Source organism: Pelodiscus sinensis, chromosome 2, assembly GCF_052426305.1.
Source record: "Pelodiscus sinensis isolate ZL-2025 chromosome 2, ASM5242630v1, whole genome shotgun sequence".
Lineage (NCBI taxonomy): Eukaryota > Metazoa > Chordata > Testudines > Trionychidae > Pelodiscus > Pelodiscus sinensis.
The window spans coordinates 3,953,733-3,967,340 of record NC_143053.1 but is presented as its reverse complement, the minus strand read 5'-3'; the positions used below and the strand labels follow the sequence as shown (position 1 = coordinate 3,967,340).

Here is a 13,608-nt window from a genome sequence, read left to right as displayed (position 1 = left end):
GGCAGCACTTCCCTGTAGAATTCACCCTGACGTTGATCAGTTCCAGGCACTGATGCTGCCGTGATCTCTCCTGTTCTCTGCCTGTGACAAGCCTCATGTTAGGCTTCCCAGGACTAGAAGGCTTTAGCCAGACCAGTGTAGCGGGGATGAGGTACCCAGGTAAGAGGGGTCAGATTAAAGGGCCCCTTCTGGCTTCCATTGCTGCAAAAGGGAGGCATGTTAGTTTTAAAATCCCTGGGGACAGTAAAGGGGGCTGCTAGGAAAGCTGAGAACAGATCTAACCAAACCTGAGCTGTCACTCAATGAAAACGGCTTCCCGTTAGCGAAAGGCCTTTCTAGTGCTCACCCCAGCAGACAGAGCTGTGTGTCTCCAAAATGTACCTGGGGGGGAGGAAGTATTTTTAAATCTGTATCGTTGCAAAGGCCTGTGTAGCACTGATCATAAATCAATGTTAGGTCTGTGCCTTAAAAGGGAAAGGTAATTAATCCCTCAGGCTGAATTCCCCCTCCGCAAACCACAGGATTGTGTGTGCTGGGGAGACTATTTTTCTTATCTGGGTGAGTTTTCATTCAGCTCCAGGGCTGGGCTATAAATATCAAGCTCATGAGAAGGGCTGACGCCCCTGCAAGCCAAGAAGGGGAATGTACAATTATGCTTATTTATAGCATGTGCCTCAGCCTTTTGCAGGCAATGTTTGGTTATGAAATTAAACTTCAGGCTGGAGATCCACTCACTGCTCCCCTCCTCCCTGGTTTTCCAAGGACATTCAGTCTGGTACAGGACAGAGGGTCTTAACACACCACTTCCCTCCTGGGCTTTTCAGGTCATTTCTCCCAGCGACTAAGGAGCAGTGCTCGTTCAACACACAGGCCAGGCTCTGCCTTTCTCAGGGGCTGCAGGGACATGCTAGCCACTTCCAGGAGCAGCAATTACCACAGGGATGACAACTCCAGCCATGACAGGTTGGGCAATTTAGAATTTACCCCTCAATTAAATATAAGCATAAGAGAGAAACGAAAATGATGAAATGCACAGACCAGTCCAAAACCAAACTAACCCACTTTGCCACCAGGAACCATAGTACCAACAACCCCTCATGTGTGTTGTGTTGGGAGAGGCAGGGGAAGGACAGTGTGTGTTGGAGTATGACAGACACCCTCACACTGGCTACCGCTAGACTGGCATGATTTTCTGCAAATGCTTTTAACGGAAAAGTTTTTCCGTTAAAAGCATTTGTGGAAAAGAGCGTCTAGATTGGCACGGACGCTTTTCCGCAAAAGCACTTTTTGTGGAAAAGCGTCCGTGCCAATCTAGACGCGGTTTTGCACAAGAAAGCCCCGATCGCCATTGTGGCTTTTTGGCGCAAAACAGTTTTTAGCTGCCTACACTGGCCCTCTTGCACAAAAGCATTTGCGCAAGAGGGCTTTTTCCCTGAGCGGGAGCAGCATCTATCCAAACATGGGCTGACTGTCACTCAATGATGAAAACGGCTTCCCGTTAGCGAAAGGCCTTTCTAGCTCTCACGCCGGCAGACAGCACCGATCACAAATCAATCTGTTAGGTCTGTGCCTTAAAAGGGAAAGGTAATCAATCAGTGTTCTTGCACAAATTCAAGCCGCCAGTGTAGACAGCTGGCAAGTTTTTCCGCAAAAGCAAGTGCTTTTGCGGAAAAACTTGCCAGTCTAGACGCAGCCTGTGTGTTTGAGTGTGACAGACACCCACGCACCGTGAGGACAGAGATTTGCATTGTCAGTCTCCCTCCGTCCCCTTCTCTGTGTGGAGACAGGGTATAGGAGTGTGGGGAGGGACACCCTGACATCAGCACCACCCCCCCTTCTCCTTCCCACACCCTGCACAACAAGCAGGAGGCTTCTGGGGGGGCAGCTCGAAGGCAGCATGGCAGTGGGTGGAGGGGCAACCGAAGTGACAGCACTGATAGCTTCCTGGCCAAACCACTCAGGACCCCGTCAGAGGCTCCAAGATCTAAAATCTACGAGCACATCTCCATCGACTGGTTGGTGACCACTGCACTACAGGATCCCCCTTCTCTGTCACTGGTAGTGAGTCCCTTCCCCCCAGGCCCTCTCAGCCAAAGGCAGCAATTCATGGGATGCAAACAACAGGGTTTTATTAAAATAACTCAGTAAACACACACACTGGCATGAAGCCGAAGCCCAACCGAAGTGGGTCAGCAAGGTGAAAGAGGCAAGCTGTACGCTAGGGATTAACTGTAGTCGATTAACCGATGAGCACATTAGGAGCCGGCTGGGCAGGCAGCCTGGCTCAGTTCTGGCTCACGTCGGGTCCGGGAGCTCAGACCCCTCCTAGACAGGGACTGCTGCCATCCCACACTGCTGCCTCTCTCTCAGAAGCAGCAGCGCAGGGCAAGAGCCAGTCCGCGAGGGGAGCTGGTTTTCAAACTGGCTCCCCTCACAGACCAGCTCCCACCTGGCACCCCACGCTGCTGCCTCTGATAAAGTGGCTACTGGCCCCGCCCCTGGTTACTCGACTATTCAGTTAACCGATATTTAACATCCCTTCTGCGCACCCACATGTCCCAGGAATACCACAGCTGGTCAGGAAAAGCCCGGGCGAGAAGTGATGGGAAACGGCAGCGCTTGACAGCAAGGCTCAGGAACACGCAGGGAAGCGGATCGGTCTGCATGGTGCTGCGGCCTGGGGAGGGAGAGCCCCAGCATCGCGTGCCCCGATCTTATCCACCCTTTTGTAGCTGGGCAGACTGCAGTGGTCACATGACGCCATTTTCCCGCCTCGGCAGAAAACGGCACCGAACGTCCCAACAAGAAGGGCTGAAACATGGAGGCAAACAGCCCCTTAAAGGAAACGAAACGGCAAACGCTGAGACCAATCCCTCCGGCAGGAAGAGCAGCACCTGGGGAGAAAGGACTGGGATCTACATCCGCAGGATGGCTTGGACGGCCTCCTTCCGTCACGGGATGGAGACTCCAGAGTCCCCCAGGGGCAGCTCTTGCAGGGCTCAGAAAGGCCCCAGAACACGCTGCCCGGCCCCTATCTCTTGCCCAGCTCGCGAGCCCGCACGGTCGCAGCCTCCACGGCGTTCATGACGGTCGCCCGCAGCGCCCCCTTCTCCAGCTCATGCAGGGCGTGAATGGTGGTGCCGCCAGGCGTGCAGACATCCGTGCGCAGCTTGGCCGGATGCTCCCCCGTGTCCAGGATCATCTTCGCAGCTCCCTGCAAGAGGAGGCGTGATCAGAGGAGAGCCCTGTGCCTTAGCGCACTGAAACCGTCCCGGCCCTCGGACGTGGGGAGCGAGACCCAGCTACCCCCAAACGGCTCCCTTCCCAGGCAGACAGCAGTGAATTCCCCATTCTTCCACTGCCTCGCTCTGTGCCCTTTGGGGTCGGATCCGAGGTCTCCCAACCCCCACCCCGGCCGCCTTCCTCTGATCATTGGACCAGCACGTTGTTCTCCGTGGTGTGAATGCCAAGAGTTAAAGGGAACCAGGTCTGACTCTCTTCAGAGTAATCAGCTGATCTACCCCCTTGTAAATGCATGATCTGTTTCCTCCACAGGATAGGACACCTGCCTTGCAATTATAGCCTCACAGAACAGTCTTAATTAGCTTAATAAAGAGCCTCTGGCACCCCAACCCTCAATAACCCAGACCCTCTGCCCCCGTACTCTTCCCAGATCCTGCACTCCAAACCCCTGCCCCAGGTCACAACCCCCTGCTAGCCTAGGTCACAACCCAAACCTTCTGCCCCTCTCCTGCACCCATATCTCCTTCCAGATCCTGCACCCCAATTCCCTGCCCCAAGTCACAACCATCTCCTTCCCAAACCCCACACTCTGCTGCACCCCAATCCCTTACTGCAAACTCCCTTCGGCTCCCAGACCCCACACCTTCTCCTTTAGTATCATGGAAGAGTGAGGCCCTTGGCCGCTTTCCAAGTTCTTGGGTGTGCCCCCCCACGAAACATTATTGCCCACCCCGGTCTAGAACTACCTTCCTGAGGAACGCGTTTTCAGTAATGGGTGCATCAATCCATCAGAGGGAGGTCTAGCACCACCACTGGCTGGAAGTCAGGTGGTTTTAAGCAGTGAAGGTACCTACTGAAAGGACTTTGGATCAGTTACTGACTCTTTCTAGGCTTGTCCAGTGCAGCTGCTGCCACCCCCGACCCGGTGGCCATGCTAGGCCAGCCAAGGAGACTGGACTTTGTCCAGTTCAGCCCCCACAGGTCCTGGGTGAGTTCCTGGGAATCTTCTGCACCAGCTGCGGTTGGTGAAACTCTACGGTCCCAGAAAAGCCCAAACACGCTTGGCTGATCCCAGCTCAGCTCCAGTAGCAGAGCCCCTCAGAGAGCCAAAGAGGGTGGTGGGGATCAAGGTAGGGCAAGAGAGCAACAGCACAGGCATTCCTGGGAGGGCAGCTGGAGCCACGGGGCACAAGGGGATGCAGGAGCGTACCCTAGAGCTGAAGGCTTTTCCCGGGCACTTGCGGTGTGGGCAGCAGCAGAGGGCGCTGCAGGCCGGAGCCGAGTCGCACTGGGGAGCCCAGGACTGGGACGGACGGGGGAGCTGTGGGTCGGAAGCCAGGCGCGTTGGCGGCAGGTCTGGACTATGAGGCCGGGGATCCTGACGACGAGGAGCAAAGTCGAAACTTACCAGCAGTGTCTGGGCGGCGATTCTATTGGCCAAAGCACTGGGCATGCCCATCTTCACCGCACCGTCCGCCAGGGCCTCAGCAAACAAGTAGACCTGGAGCAGGGAGAGGCAGACGTTCAGCCAATAGCTGGATCCTACTGCTGGTGCTTTTGGAGGACAGGAAATGGAGACATCCCCATGGGAGGCAAGTGAACGGCCAGCTGGGGGAGGCAGCCGAAGCCCCGCCCCTTCCATCCAAAGCCACACCCCTTCCCCCAAGTCCATGACCCTTCACAACCTTCTCTCCAACCTCCGCTGAAAGCCAGGGCTGCTGTGCAGTGCGCCCCAGCCCCTCCCGGGCAGCTGGGCAGCATTACCCGCCACCCACGGGAATCCCAATACAGGAGCCAGCCTGGGAGAGCTTTCTGCAAGCTACCAGCCACCATCCTGAGCCAGCCAGAAATCAGGTGCCCACGAAGCAAAGGGGCTGAGGTCTGGGTGATACGGGAGACGGCCTGGCCAGAGCGCGGTCACCAGCACCCCTGCCATGGTGCCCGTTCTCCCTGCACGCAGAGCAGGGCTATAAGCCAGTTACAGGCAAGGGCTGGAGGTCTCCATTCGACCAGCGATTCCCAAATCTCTGGGCAATGGCACTGGTTACTGCACTCAACAGCCCCAGGCCGGTGTGCAGCTAACCCACGGGGGGCGCAGGCTGCCCCACTCTCAGAACATAGGGGCTCAGGGGGGCGGAGAGCACGCACAACTCAGGGGGAGATGGGCAGCACCAAGGCGCCAGGGTCCAGTTCACAGAGAAGAGAGCCCAGGGTACCCAGCAGAGAGGCCTCAAGCTCCAGGACTGGTTGGTAACCCAAGCACTGCTCTGGGAGTCTCCATGTCCAGCTGCGGACCAGGGCAGAGGGAACAATCCAGGAGGCACTTCACAAGGAGCCAACTGGGGCTGGAGGGCAGCACGGAGAGGCGCTGGCCCCGGCGCGAGGACACTCACATAGGCCACCCCGCTGCCGCTCAGGCCCGTGTGGATGTCGATGTAGGACTCGGGCGTTTCCTCACACAGCCCGCAGGAGGACAGCAGGCTCTTCAGCAGGGCGGCCTCCTGCTCTCCAGCGCAGCTGCCCCGGGCAAACACCACCGCCCCCTCCTGCACCACGCAGGGCAGGTTGGGCATGACCCGCAGCACCTTGGTCCCAGCCGGGAGAAGCTGCAGGGAGAGACGGCCGTGATGCTTACCCAAGAGAACTCCGCTGCGGGTGGGGACAAGGCTGGGAGACGGTCCGGGGTCTCCAGGCAGTACATGCCTTAGGTCACAGGGGACTGTGCCTAGCAGGCGTAACCCATCCCTGCCGTGTATTCACAAGGCAAACCCACCAGGCTGCTCAGTACTACTTGCCCAGGGAAGCCGGCTCTGAGCTACCAGGGGGCTGAAGGTCAGGACTGAGGGGCATCAGCTGAGCTGTGTGTGTGGTGAAGGGCTCAGAACCGGAGTTCCCTCTAATTTTTCCATCCATGTGCAGAATAAATTTTGTGCTGTGCACCAAGGCAAGTGTGGATGCGCACCACCAATAGAAACACATGCTGCAGGCAGCTGTGAGCACTCCGCTAATCAGCTGGGTGGCACCTGGATTTATCCTATAATATATAAAAATATATATAATATAATATAAGGAGATATACCATCTCATACAGCTGGAAGGGGCCTTGAGAGGTCATTGAGTCGAGTCCAGTCCCCTGCCCTCACAGCAAGACCAACTACCATCCCTGACAGATTTGCCCCAGATCCCTAAATGGCCCCCTCAAGGATTGAACTCCCAACCTTGGGTTTAGCAGGCCAATGCTCAAACCGCTGAGCTATCCCTGCTCCCACCTGAGAGCTCAGCTTACAGGGAACTCTGCATTGGACTGGACTAGTCAGGAGGTTGCAGTACAGGACTGAGGGGCATGGGTGAGGGCCGGGAGGCTGCAGGTGAAGATAGGGGGCACCGGCAGGGCTGCATGTGGTGAGGGGGGACAGCTCAGCACTGAGGGGCACAAGGGATAATACTCAGGCTGTGACAACATACTACAGGGAGGAGTGGAGGTGGGTGGGAGGAAAATCACAGGCAGCAACTTGGGAAGGGAGGCTGGGCTGGGCTGGGCTGGGCTGGGCTGGGCTGGGCTGGGCGCGCGTTAGCTCGCCGCCCCCTGCTGGATTCAGTCTCTTCAGACGCCTACAGAGAGGAAACCATCCAGAACAAGACTCAATGGGGAGCTCTGCTGAGACCGGCCCAAGCTGACCCGCTTGCTGGCAGGGCTGGCTTAAAGCACAGGCCCCAGCGCCGGCAGTCACGGGACTGCAGCACCATTTCAGCTTTCGGTCTCTCGCTCTCGCGGCTGCAAAGGGAGGCTTGAAAACAAGGCACGTGGGCGTAACAGGTACAGGGTAGGGATGTGATAGTGTAGCTGGTTAAACAACTCACCGATAACGCTACCGGCTACTCGCAGCCTCCCCCCACGCCTCTGCCAGTATATTTTTTAGCAGGCTGGCTGGCAGCCTGGCTCAGTCCCGGCTCACACCGGGTCCCGGGAGCTACCCCCGCTGTGGGTTCTGCATAATGAGTCATTTAGGAGCTGGGGGGTAGGCAGCCTGGCTCAGTCCTGGGAGCTATGTGCACATTATTGCAGAGCGGCAGTGGGGGGAGTTCCCGGGACTGGTGCAAGCCGGGACGGAGCCAGGCTGTCTGAGCACTTGCAGTGCTCACCCACATCGATTAATCATGCCCTTAACCAGGGGCGGATATAGGGCAGGGCGAACGGGGCAGCTGCCCCGGACCCCATGCGCCGTCTCAAAGGGGGGGCCCCATGAAATTGTGCCCCGCAAAATCGTCATCTGCCCCTGCCCTTAACAAAATGTTGTCAACGACACAATTAACAAATTACAGGCCTCCTAACGTCCCTAGTACTTAACCGTGAAGCCACTAAAAATCGTAGCAGGCCGGCAACTTGGCTCTATATTGAGGAGTCCCCAAAGAAGCCTTCCCAGGAGCGAGGCCACCAGCCTGGCCAGCTCCGCTCCCGGGAAAGAGGCTTCTCTCCTGCAGCGAAGTCGGCTCCCTGGGAGCAGGGCCAGGAAGGGCTGCCAGCCCCACTCCTGTGGACACTTCACTGTGGGCTCTGCTGCCGGCTCCCTGGGAGCAGGGCCAGGAAGAGCTGCCAGCCCCACTCCTGCAGACACTTCACTGTGGGCTCTGCTGCCAGCTCCCTGGGAGCAGGCTGGCAGCCCCCACTGGCTCTCCTCCCAGGGAGCCAGAGTGTGTAACCTGCAGCAGAGGGGCTCTGTGAGGTTGGAGCAGCCCCTTGTCTAGGGTGGGGGAGGAGCTGCTCCAGCCCCGCCCAATTAACCGGAGCTGGTCTCGCCTCACCCATTAACCTTTTACATTCTCAGTGTGAACTGCCCCATACTCCCCAATGAACTGGTAATTACACCCTTCCACTCCAGGCGGCTGGATCTAAGTACTGGGTCACCCCTTGATACCCCCCTGGGATGCCATTCTTAGAAGACAGTGCCTATCGCGACTCCCTCGCCAGGCCCATTCCAGGTAAGGAACCTTGGTGTGACCTGGGCTGCACACACACCAGACTCCCAGGAGAGCTGCATGGATTTGGAGCAGTTTTTACCTAGAGGGGGCGTGTTCTTAACCAGGCCATTGTTTAAAAGCAAATATAAACTGTTCCCATGAGAAAGTGCACGCCCCAGACACTCCCCCAGCCAGCTGGGGGCAGCGGGACAAGACACCCACCTCTTCCAGGATCTGCAGAGTGACTCCAGCAGCCACTGATACAATAACGTGGTCCCGGGTGACGGCAGGAGAAATCTCCCGCAGGACGTCAGGAAGCTGGTACGGCTTGGTGGCGAGGAAGACCACGGTACAGTGCTGCAGTACCTCACTGTTGCAGTGTGTCGTCTTGCAGCCCAGCTCCTGCCGCCCAAGGAGATGGGACACCGGTAAAGGCTTGGAGGGGACAGGCTGGAATCTACCCACATAACAGCAGCACTCAGCACCCACCTGCTTTTAACATGCGTGGCGACATTAAAACGCAGCCCGGTGAGATGGGAAAGGCTATCTGAGGCCTCCGCCCAGTGATCAATCTTCTGGGGTTCAATTTAGTGGGTCTAGTTAAGACCCACTAAATCAAATGCTGAGGGCAACTCCGGTCAGCACTAGGGATGTTAAATTTAATCAGCTAATCGAATAGTCGATGCAAGTTGCATTGACTATTCGACTACTCCAGCGTTTCTCAAACTGTGGGTTTCTCAAACTGAGCAACTTAGAGGGGAGTCACAGGACAGTCTGTTTTTTTGGGTTTTCGGGACAGTCCGGTATTTTCTAGTTTTCTGGCTGGGTGCCCGACGGAAGCCTGGCGGGGGCTGGGGGAGTGGCTGGGAGGCGGGGCGCGATCAGCGCTGAGAACCTCTGGTTGCGTGTGATGCCTTGGGGAGGAAGGGAAGCCCTGTACGTGCTCCTGAGCGCTATTCTAGCGCGTGGTGGTGCCTCAGCCAAACTCACTCGTGCTTCGCTGGGACTGTGCACAGGATAGGCAGCGCCCTGGGAGCGGCATGTGCCTGGGTCAGTCCCGCTCCCCACCAGCCAATTCATGCTTTCCCTGCCCCATCCCAGCCGACTGGTTCTCCCCCACTTCTCCTCCCGATCTTCCCCGGCCAGCCCCAATGTACCCAACCTCTCCCTTCCTCCCCCCGCCACCCCTGCTTCCCACTGGCCGGTTTCCCTGCCCGATCTCCCCCGGCCAGCCCCGCTGCCCCCAAATCCCCCTTTACTCATGGGGTGGGGGTCACACAAATTCATTTAGAATTTTAGGGGGTTGCAGTATTACAAAGTTTGAGAACCCCTGGACTACTCGATAAGGGCGCTTCCGCCTTTGAAGTGTAGCAACAACCCCAGGGCAGTTGCTACATTTCAAAGGCGAAAGCGCTACAGGGATCACGAGCCCAGTCAAGCAGTCCCCACTGGCCCCATGGCATTTCAAGTGGAGCCCCCCCCTCCCCCGCTGACTCTGCATGTGGCGTTTCAAAGCAGCAGCTCCAGGCTCCACGTGGCGCTGCCACTTTGAAGCACTTTTCTCTTCCCCCACCTTGCTGCCTCTTTCAGAAAGGGAGGGAGAAGTGACTAGTCAGCGAGCTGTTCACATCCCTAGTCAGCCCTGATACTCGCAGTCGCGAGGGAAGACGACGGGGACTGGCGCTAAGCTCGGCTGAAGGTAAGCAGACTCCAGCTACATGTGTTACGCCAGTGTAGACCTGGACTGAGGATGAGCAGTGAGAGAAAGGGAAAAGCCACCATAGCTCACCAGCCCCATTTCCCAGGGCACCCAGGTGTTCCGGAGAGGAACTCAATAGCTTGCACATCTGCTGGGATCACAAGCAAGTGGACTCGAGCATCGTTATCGCCTTTGCCTCCCGTTTCTGGACACCAGGATGCTATTAGCTCTTCCAGTCCTCAGGAAGAGGCCTGACCTTTCCCGGGCAGCCTGCAATGCCCTGCCCTCGCTCACCTTGAAGGCCCCCAAGTTCCTGTCGGACGGCGCGCTGGCCAGGACGTCGGCAGCTTTGACTTTTCCTGAAAACACAGAGCAGAGGTAAGCCGCTGCTTAAGGGGCATGGAGAGAATCCTGCGATGCCTCAAACATGCTCAGACTAGAGACTCGTACCAAGGCCCAATTCCAAGCCTGTTCGTGCCCAGCGTTAGCTGCCCACCAGCCAGCGTGAGATTCCTAACGGCCGCGGAAGGGCGGAGAGGCAGGCAGCTAACCAGGGCACACGGGCTATGCGCGCTGCGGGCAGCGATGCCAGGCGATTGCAGGGAACTTCCTTTTGCCACAGGAGGGCAGCGGTGGCAGCAGGCCTGGAATGGCCGTGGTAAAACGCACACCTGTGCGGCAGGTATCGTGGGAACAGCCAGACAGCTCTCTGTGGCCTCCCCGCCCTAGGATCCCAGAGTCATTGATTAACTGGGCCTGAGCAGAGAGCCAACGACTTATCGCACAGCAAGGACCTGCAGCTTCTGGGATGGGGGCGTGGCAGGGGCCTTACAGAGGGATCCCTCAGCCCCTAGGAGCCATAACCGGGACAGGGCTCGGGACCGCAGGCGCCTCCACTGCTGGGCACAGCAGCTATTTCTAGGGGCTCGTTCACCAAGCACCCAGCTGCAGCTGTCCCGTGGGGTGGGATGCAGGGGGCTGGTTCTACAGGGATCCATTGCCCAGAACTGGGATGTCTTCTGCGGGGTGAGACACAGGGTTACACAGCAGCACTGCACGAGTTGGGGGGCCCTTGTGTTGGGGCAGGGGCTGCTTGCAGAGGGACCCCCATGGAGGGGAAGGGGGGGCCTGTAGCATGGGAACTCGCTTATCCAGCAGGGTGGGGGGTGGTTCTGGGGTGAGGGCCCCCGGCGAGGGCTCCCAGCTGGGATGGGGGGGTCTAGTTACCCAGGGCCCCCGGCGAGGGCTCCCAACTGGGATGGGGGGGTCTAGTTACCCAGGGCCCCCGGCGAGGGCTCCCAGCTGGGATGGGGGGGGTCTAGTTACCCAGGGCCCCCGGCGAGGGCTCCCAGCTGGGATGGGGGGGGTCTAGTTACCCAGGGCCCCCGGGCGAGGGCTCCCAGCTGGGATGGGGGGGGTCTAGTTACCCAGGGCCCCCGGGCGAGGGCTCCCAGCTGGGATGGGGGGGGGGTCTAGTTACCCAGGGCCCCCGGCGAGGGCTCCCAGCTGGGCTGGGGGGGGTCTAGTTACCCAGGGCCCCCGGCGAGGGCTCCCAGCTGGGATGGGGGGGGGGTCTAGTTACCCAGGGCCCCCGGTGAGGGCTCCCAGCTGGGATGGGGGGGGTCTAGTTACCCAGGGCCCCCGGCGAGGGCTCCCAGCTGGGATGGGGGGGGTCTAGTTACCCAGGGCCCCCGGCGAGGGCTCCCAGCTGGGATGGGGGGGGGGGTCTAGTTACCCAGGCACCCGGCGAGGGCTCCCAGCTGGGACGGGGGGGGGGGTCTAGTTACCCAGGCACCCGGCGAGGGCTCCCAGCTGGGACGGGGGGGGGGTCTAGTTACCCAGGCACCCGGCGAGGGCTCCCAGCTGGGACGGGGGGGGGGTCTAGTTACCCAGGGCCCCCGGCGAGGGCTCCCAGCTGGGATGGGGGGGTCTAGTTACCCAGGCACCCGGCGAGGGCTCCCAGCTGGGATGGGGGGGTCTAGTTACCCAGGGCCCCGGCGAGGGCTCCCAGCTGGGCTGGGGGGGGTCTAGTTACCCAGGCCCCCGGCGAGGGCTCCCAGCTGGGATGGGGGGGGGGTCTAGTTACCCAGGGCCCCTCTGCAGGGGCTCCCCTCGGGAAGGGGGTCTAGTTACCCAGGGCCCCCGGCGAGGACTCCCAGCTGGGATGGGGGGGGGGTCTAGTTACCCAGGGCCCCCGGCGAGGGCTCCCAGCTGGGATGGGGGGGGGGGGTCTAGTTACCCAGGGCCCCCGGCGAGGGCTCCCAGCTGGGATGGGGGGGGGGTCTAGTTACCCAGGCCCCCGGCGAGGGCTCCCAGCTGGGATGGGGGGGGGTCTAGTTACCCAGGGCCCCCGGCGAGGGCTCCCAGCTGGGATGGGGGGGGGTCTAGTTACCCAGGGCCCCCGGCGAGGGCTCCCAGCTGGGACGGGGGGGGGCGGGTCTAGTTACCCAGGGCCCCCGGCGAGGGCTCCCAGCTGGGACGGGGGGGGGTCTAGTTACCCAGGGCCCCCGGCGAGGGCTCCCAGCTGGGACGGGGGGGGGGTCTAGTTACCCAGGCCCCCGGCGAGGGCTCCCAGCTGGGATGGGGGGGTCTAGTTACCCAGGGCCCCCGGCGAGGGCTCCCAGCTGGGATGGGGGGGGGTCTAGTTACCCAGGGCCCCCGGCGAGGGCTCCCAGCTGGGATGGGGGGGGTCTAGTTACCCAGGGCCCCCGGCGAGGGCTCCCAGCTGGGATGGGGGGGTCTAGTTACCCAGGGCCCCCGGCGAGGGCTCCCAGCTGGGATGGGGGGGGGTCTAGTTACCCAGGGCCCCCGGCGAGGGCTCCCAGCTGGGACGGGGGGGGGTCTAGTTACCCAGGGCCCCCGGCGAGGGCTCCCAGCTGGGACGGGGGGGGGGTCTAGTTACCCAGGCCCCCGGCGAGGGCTCCCAGCTGGGATGGGGGGGTCTAGTTACCCAGGGCCCCCGGCGAGGGCTCCCAGCTGGGATGGGGGGGGGTCTAGTTACCCAGGGCCCCCGGCGAGGGCTCCCAGCTGGGATGGGGGGGGGTCTAGTTACCCAGGGCCCCCGGCGAGGGCTCCCAGCTGGGATGGGGGGGTCTAGTTACCCAGGCCCCCGGCGAGGGCTCCCAGCTGGGATGGGGGGGGGGTCTAGTTACCCAGGGCCCCCGGCGAGGGCTCCCAGCTGGGATGGGGGGGGGGGGTCTAGTTACCCAGGGCCCCCGGCGAGGGCTCCCAGCTGGGATGGGGGGGGGGGTCTAGTTACCCAGGGCCCCCGGCGAGGGCTCCCAGCTGGGATGGGGGGGGGGGTCTAGTTACCCAGGCCCCCGGCGAGGGCTCCCAGCTGGGATGGGGGGGGGTCTAGTTACCCAGGGCCCCCGGCGAGGGCTCCCAGCTGGGATGGGGGGGGGGGTCTAGTTACCCAGGCACGCTCTGCTGGGGCTCCCCTCGGGAAGGGGGGGCTGGTTACCCAGGGACCCCCAGCAGGTGGGGTGGGGGGGAGGGGAGAGGAGGGGGGCGGGGCTCTCCCAAACCCCGCGCCTACCTGCGCGCACCGCGCCCTGCGCCACCCCCTGGGCCATGTGCCCGGCGCCTACGAACCCGACCCGCAGCTCCCCGCGCGCCTCCATCCCAGCCGGCTCTCCCACGTGACCCGCCCACCACGTGGCTACCGCCGGACCCGCCCCCAGCGTCGCGGGCTCCGCTCGGCCTCA

The 13,608-nt window shown here is 60.8% G+C and overlaps 1 protein-coding gene across 3 annotated transcripts; it reads right to left on the bottom strand.

Annotated features, from left to right (window-relative positions):
* Positions 1-2,093: 2,093 nt before the first annotated feature.
* Positions 2,094-13,576, bottom strand: PYCR3 (pyrroline-5-carboxylate reductase 3). 3 transcript variants are annotated; one of them, XR_012901164.2, is made up of 7 exons: positions 13,440-13,576; positions 10,196-10,260; positions 8,425-8,604; positions 5,637-5,849; positions 4,652-4,744; positions 3,990-4,093; positions 3,077-3,214 (listed from the first exon to the last, which is right to left on the bottom strand). XR_012901164.2 is itself a non-coding variant. In XM_075919980.2 (6 exons), the coding sequence occupies exons 1-6, from the start codon at positions 13,522-13,524 to the stop codon at positions 3,032-3,034; spliced, it is 1,017 nt and encodes a 338-aa protein (XP_075776095.2). In that variant the 5' UTR covers positions 13,525-13,576; the 3' UTR covers positions 2,094-3,031. The 3 variants fall into 3 exon arrangements, 2 of the variants coding, with proteins under 2 accessions (XP_075776095.2, XP_089632259.1); XM_075919980.2 differs by lacking the exon at positions 3,990-4,093 and having other exon boundaries at positions 2,094-3,214; positions 4,454-4,744; XM_089776133.1 differs by lacking the exon at positions 3,990-4,093 and having other exon boundaries at positions 2,096-3,214.
* Positions 13,577-13,608: the final 32 nt, after the last annotated feature.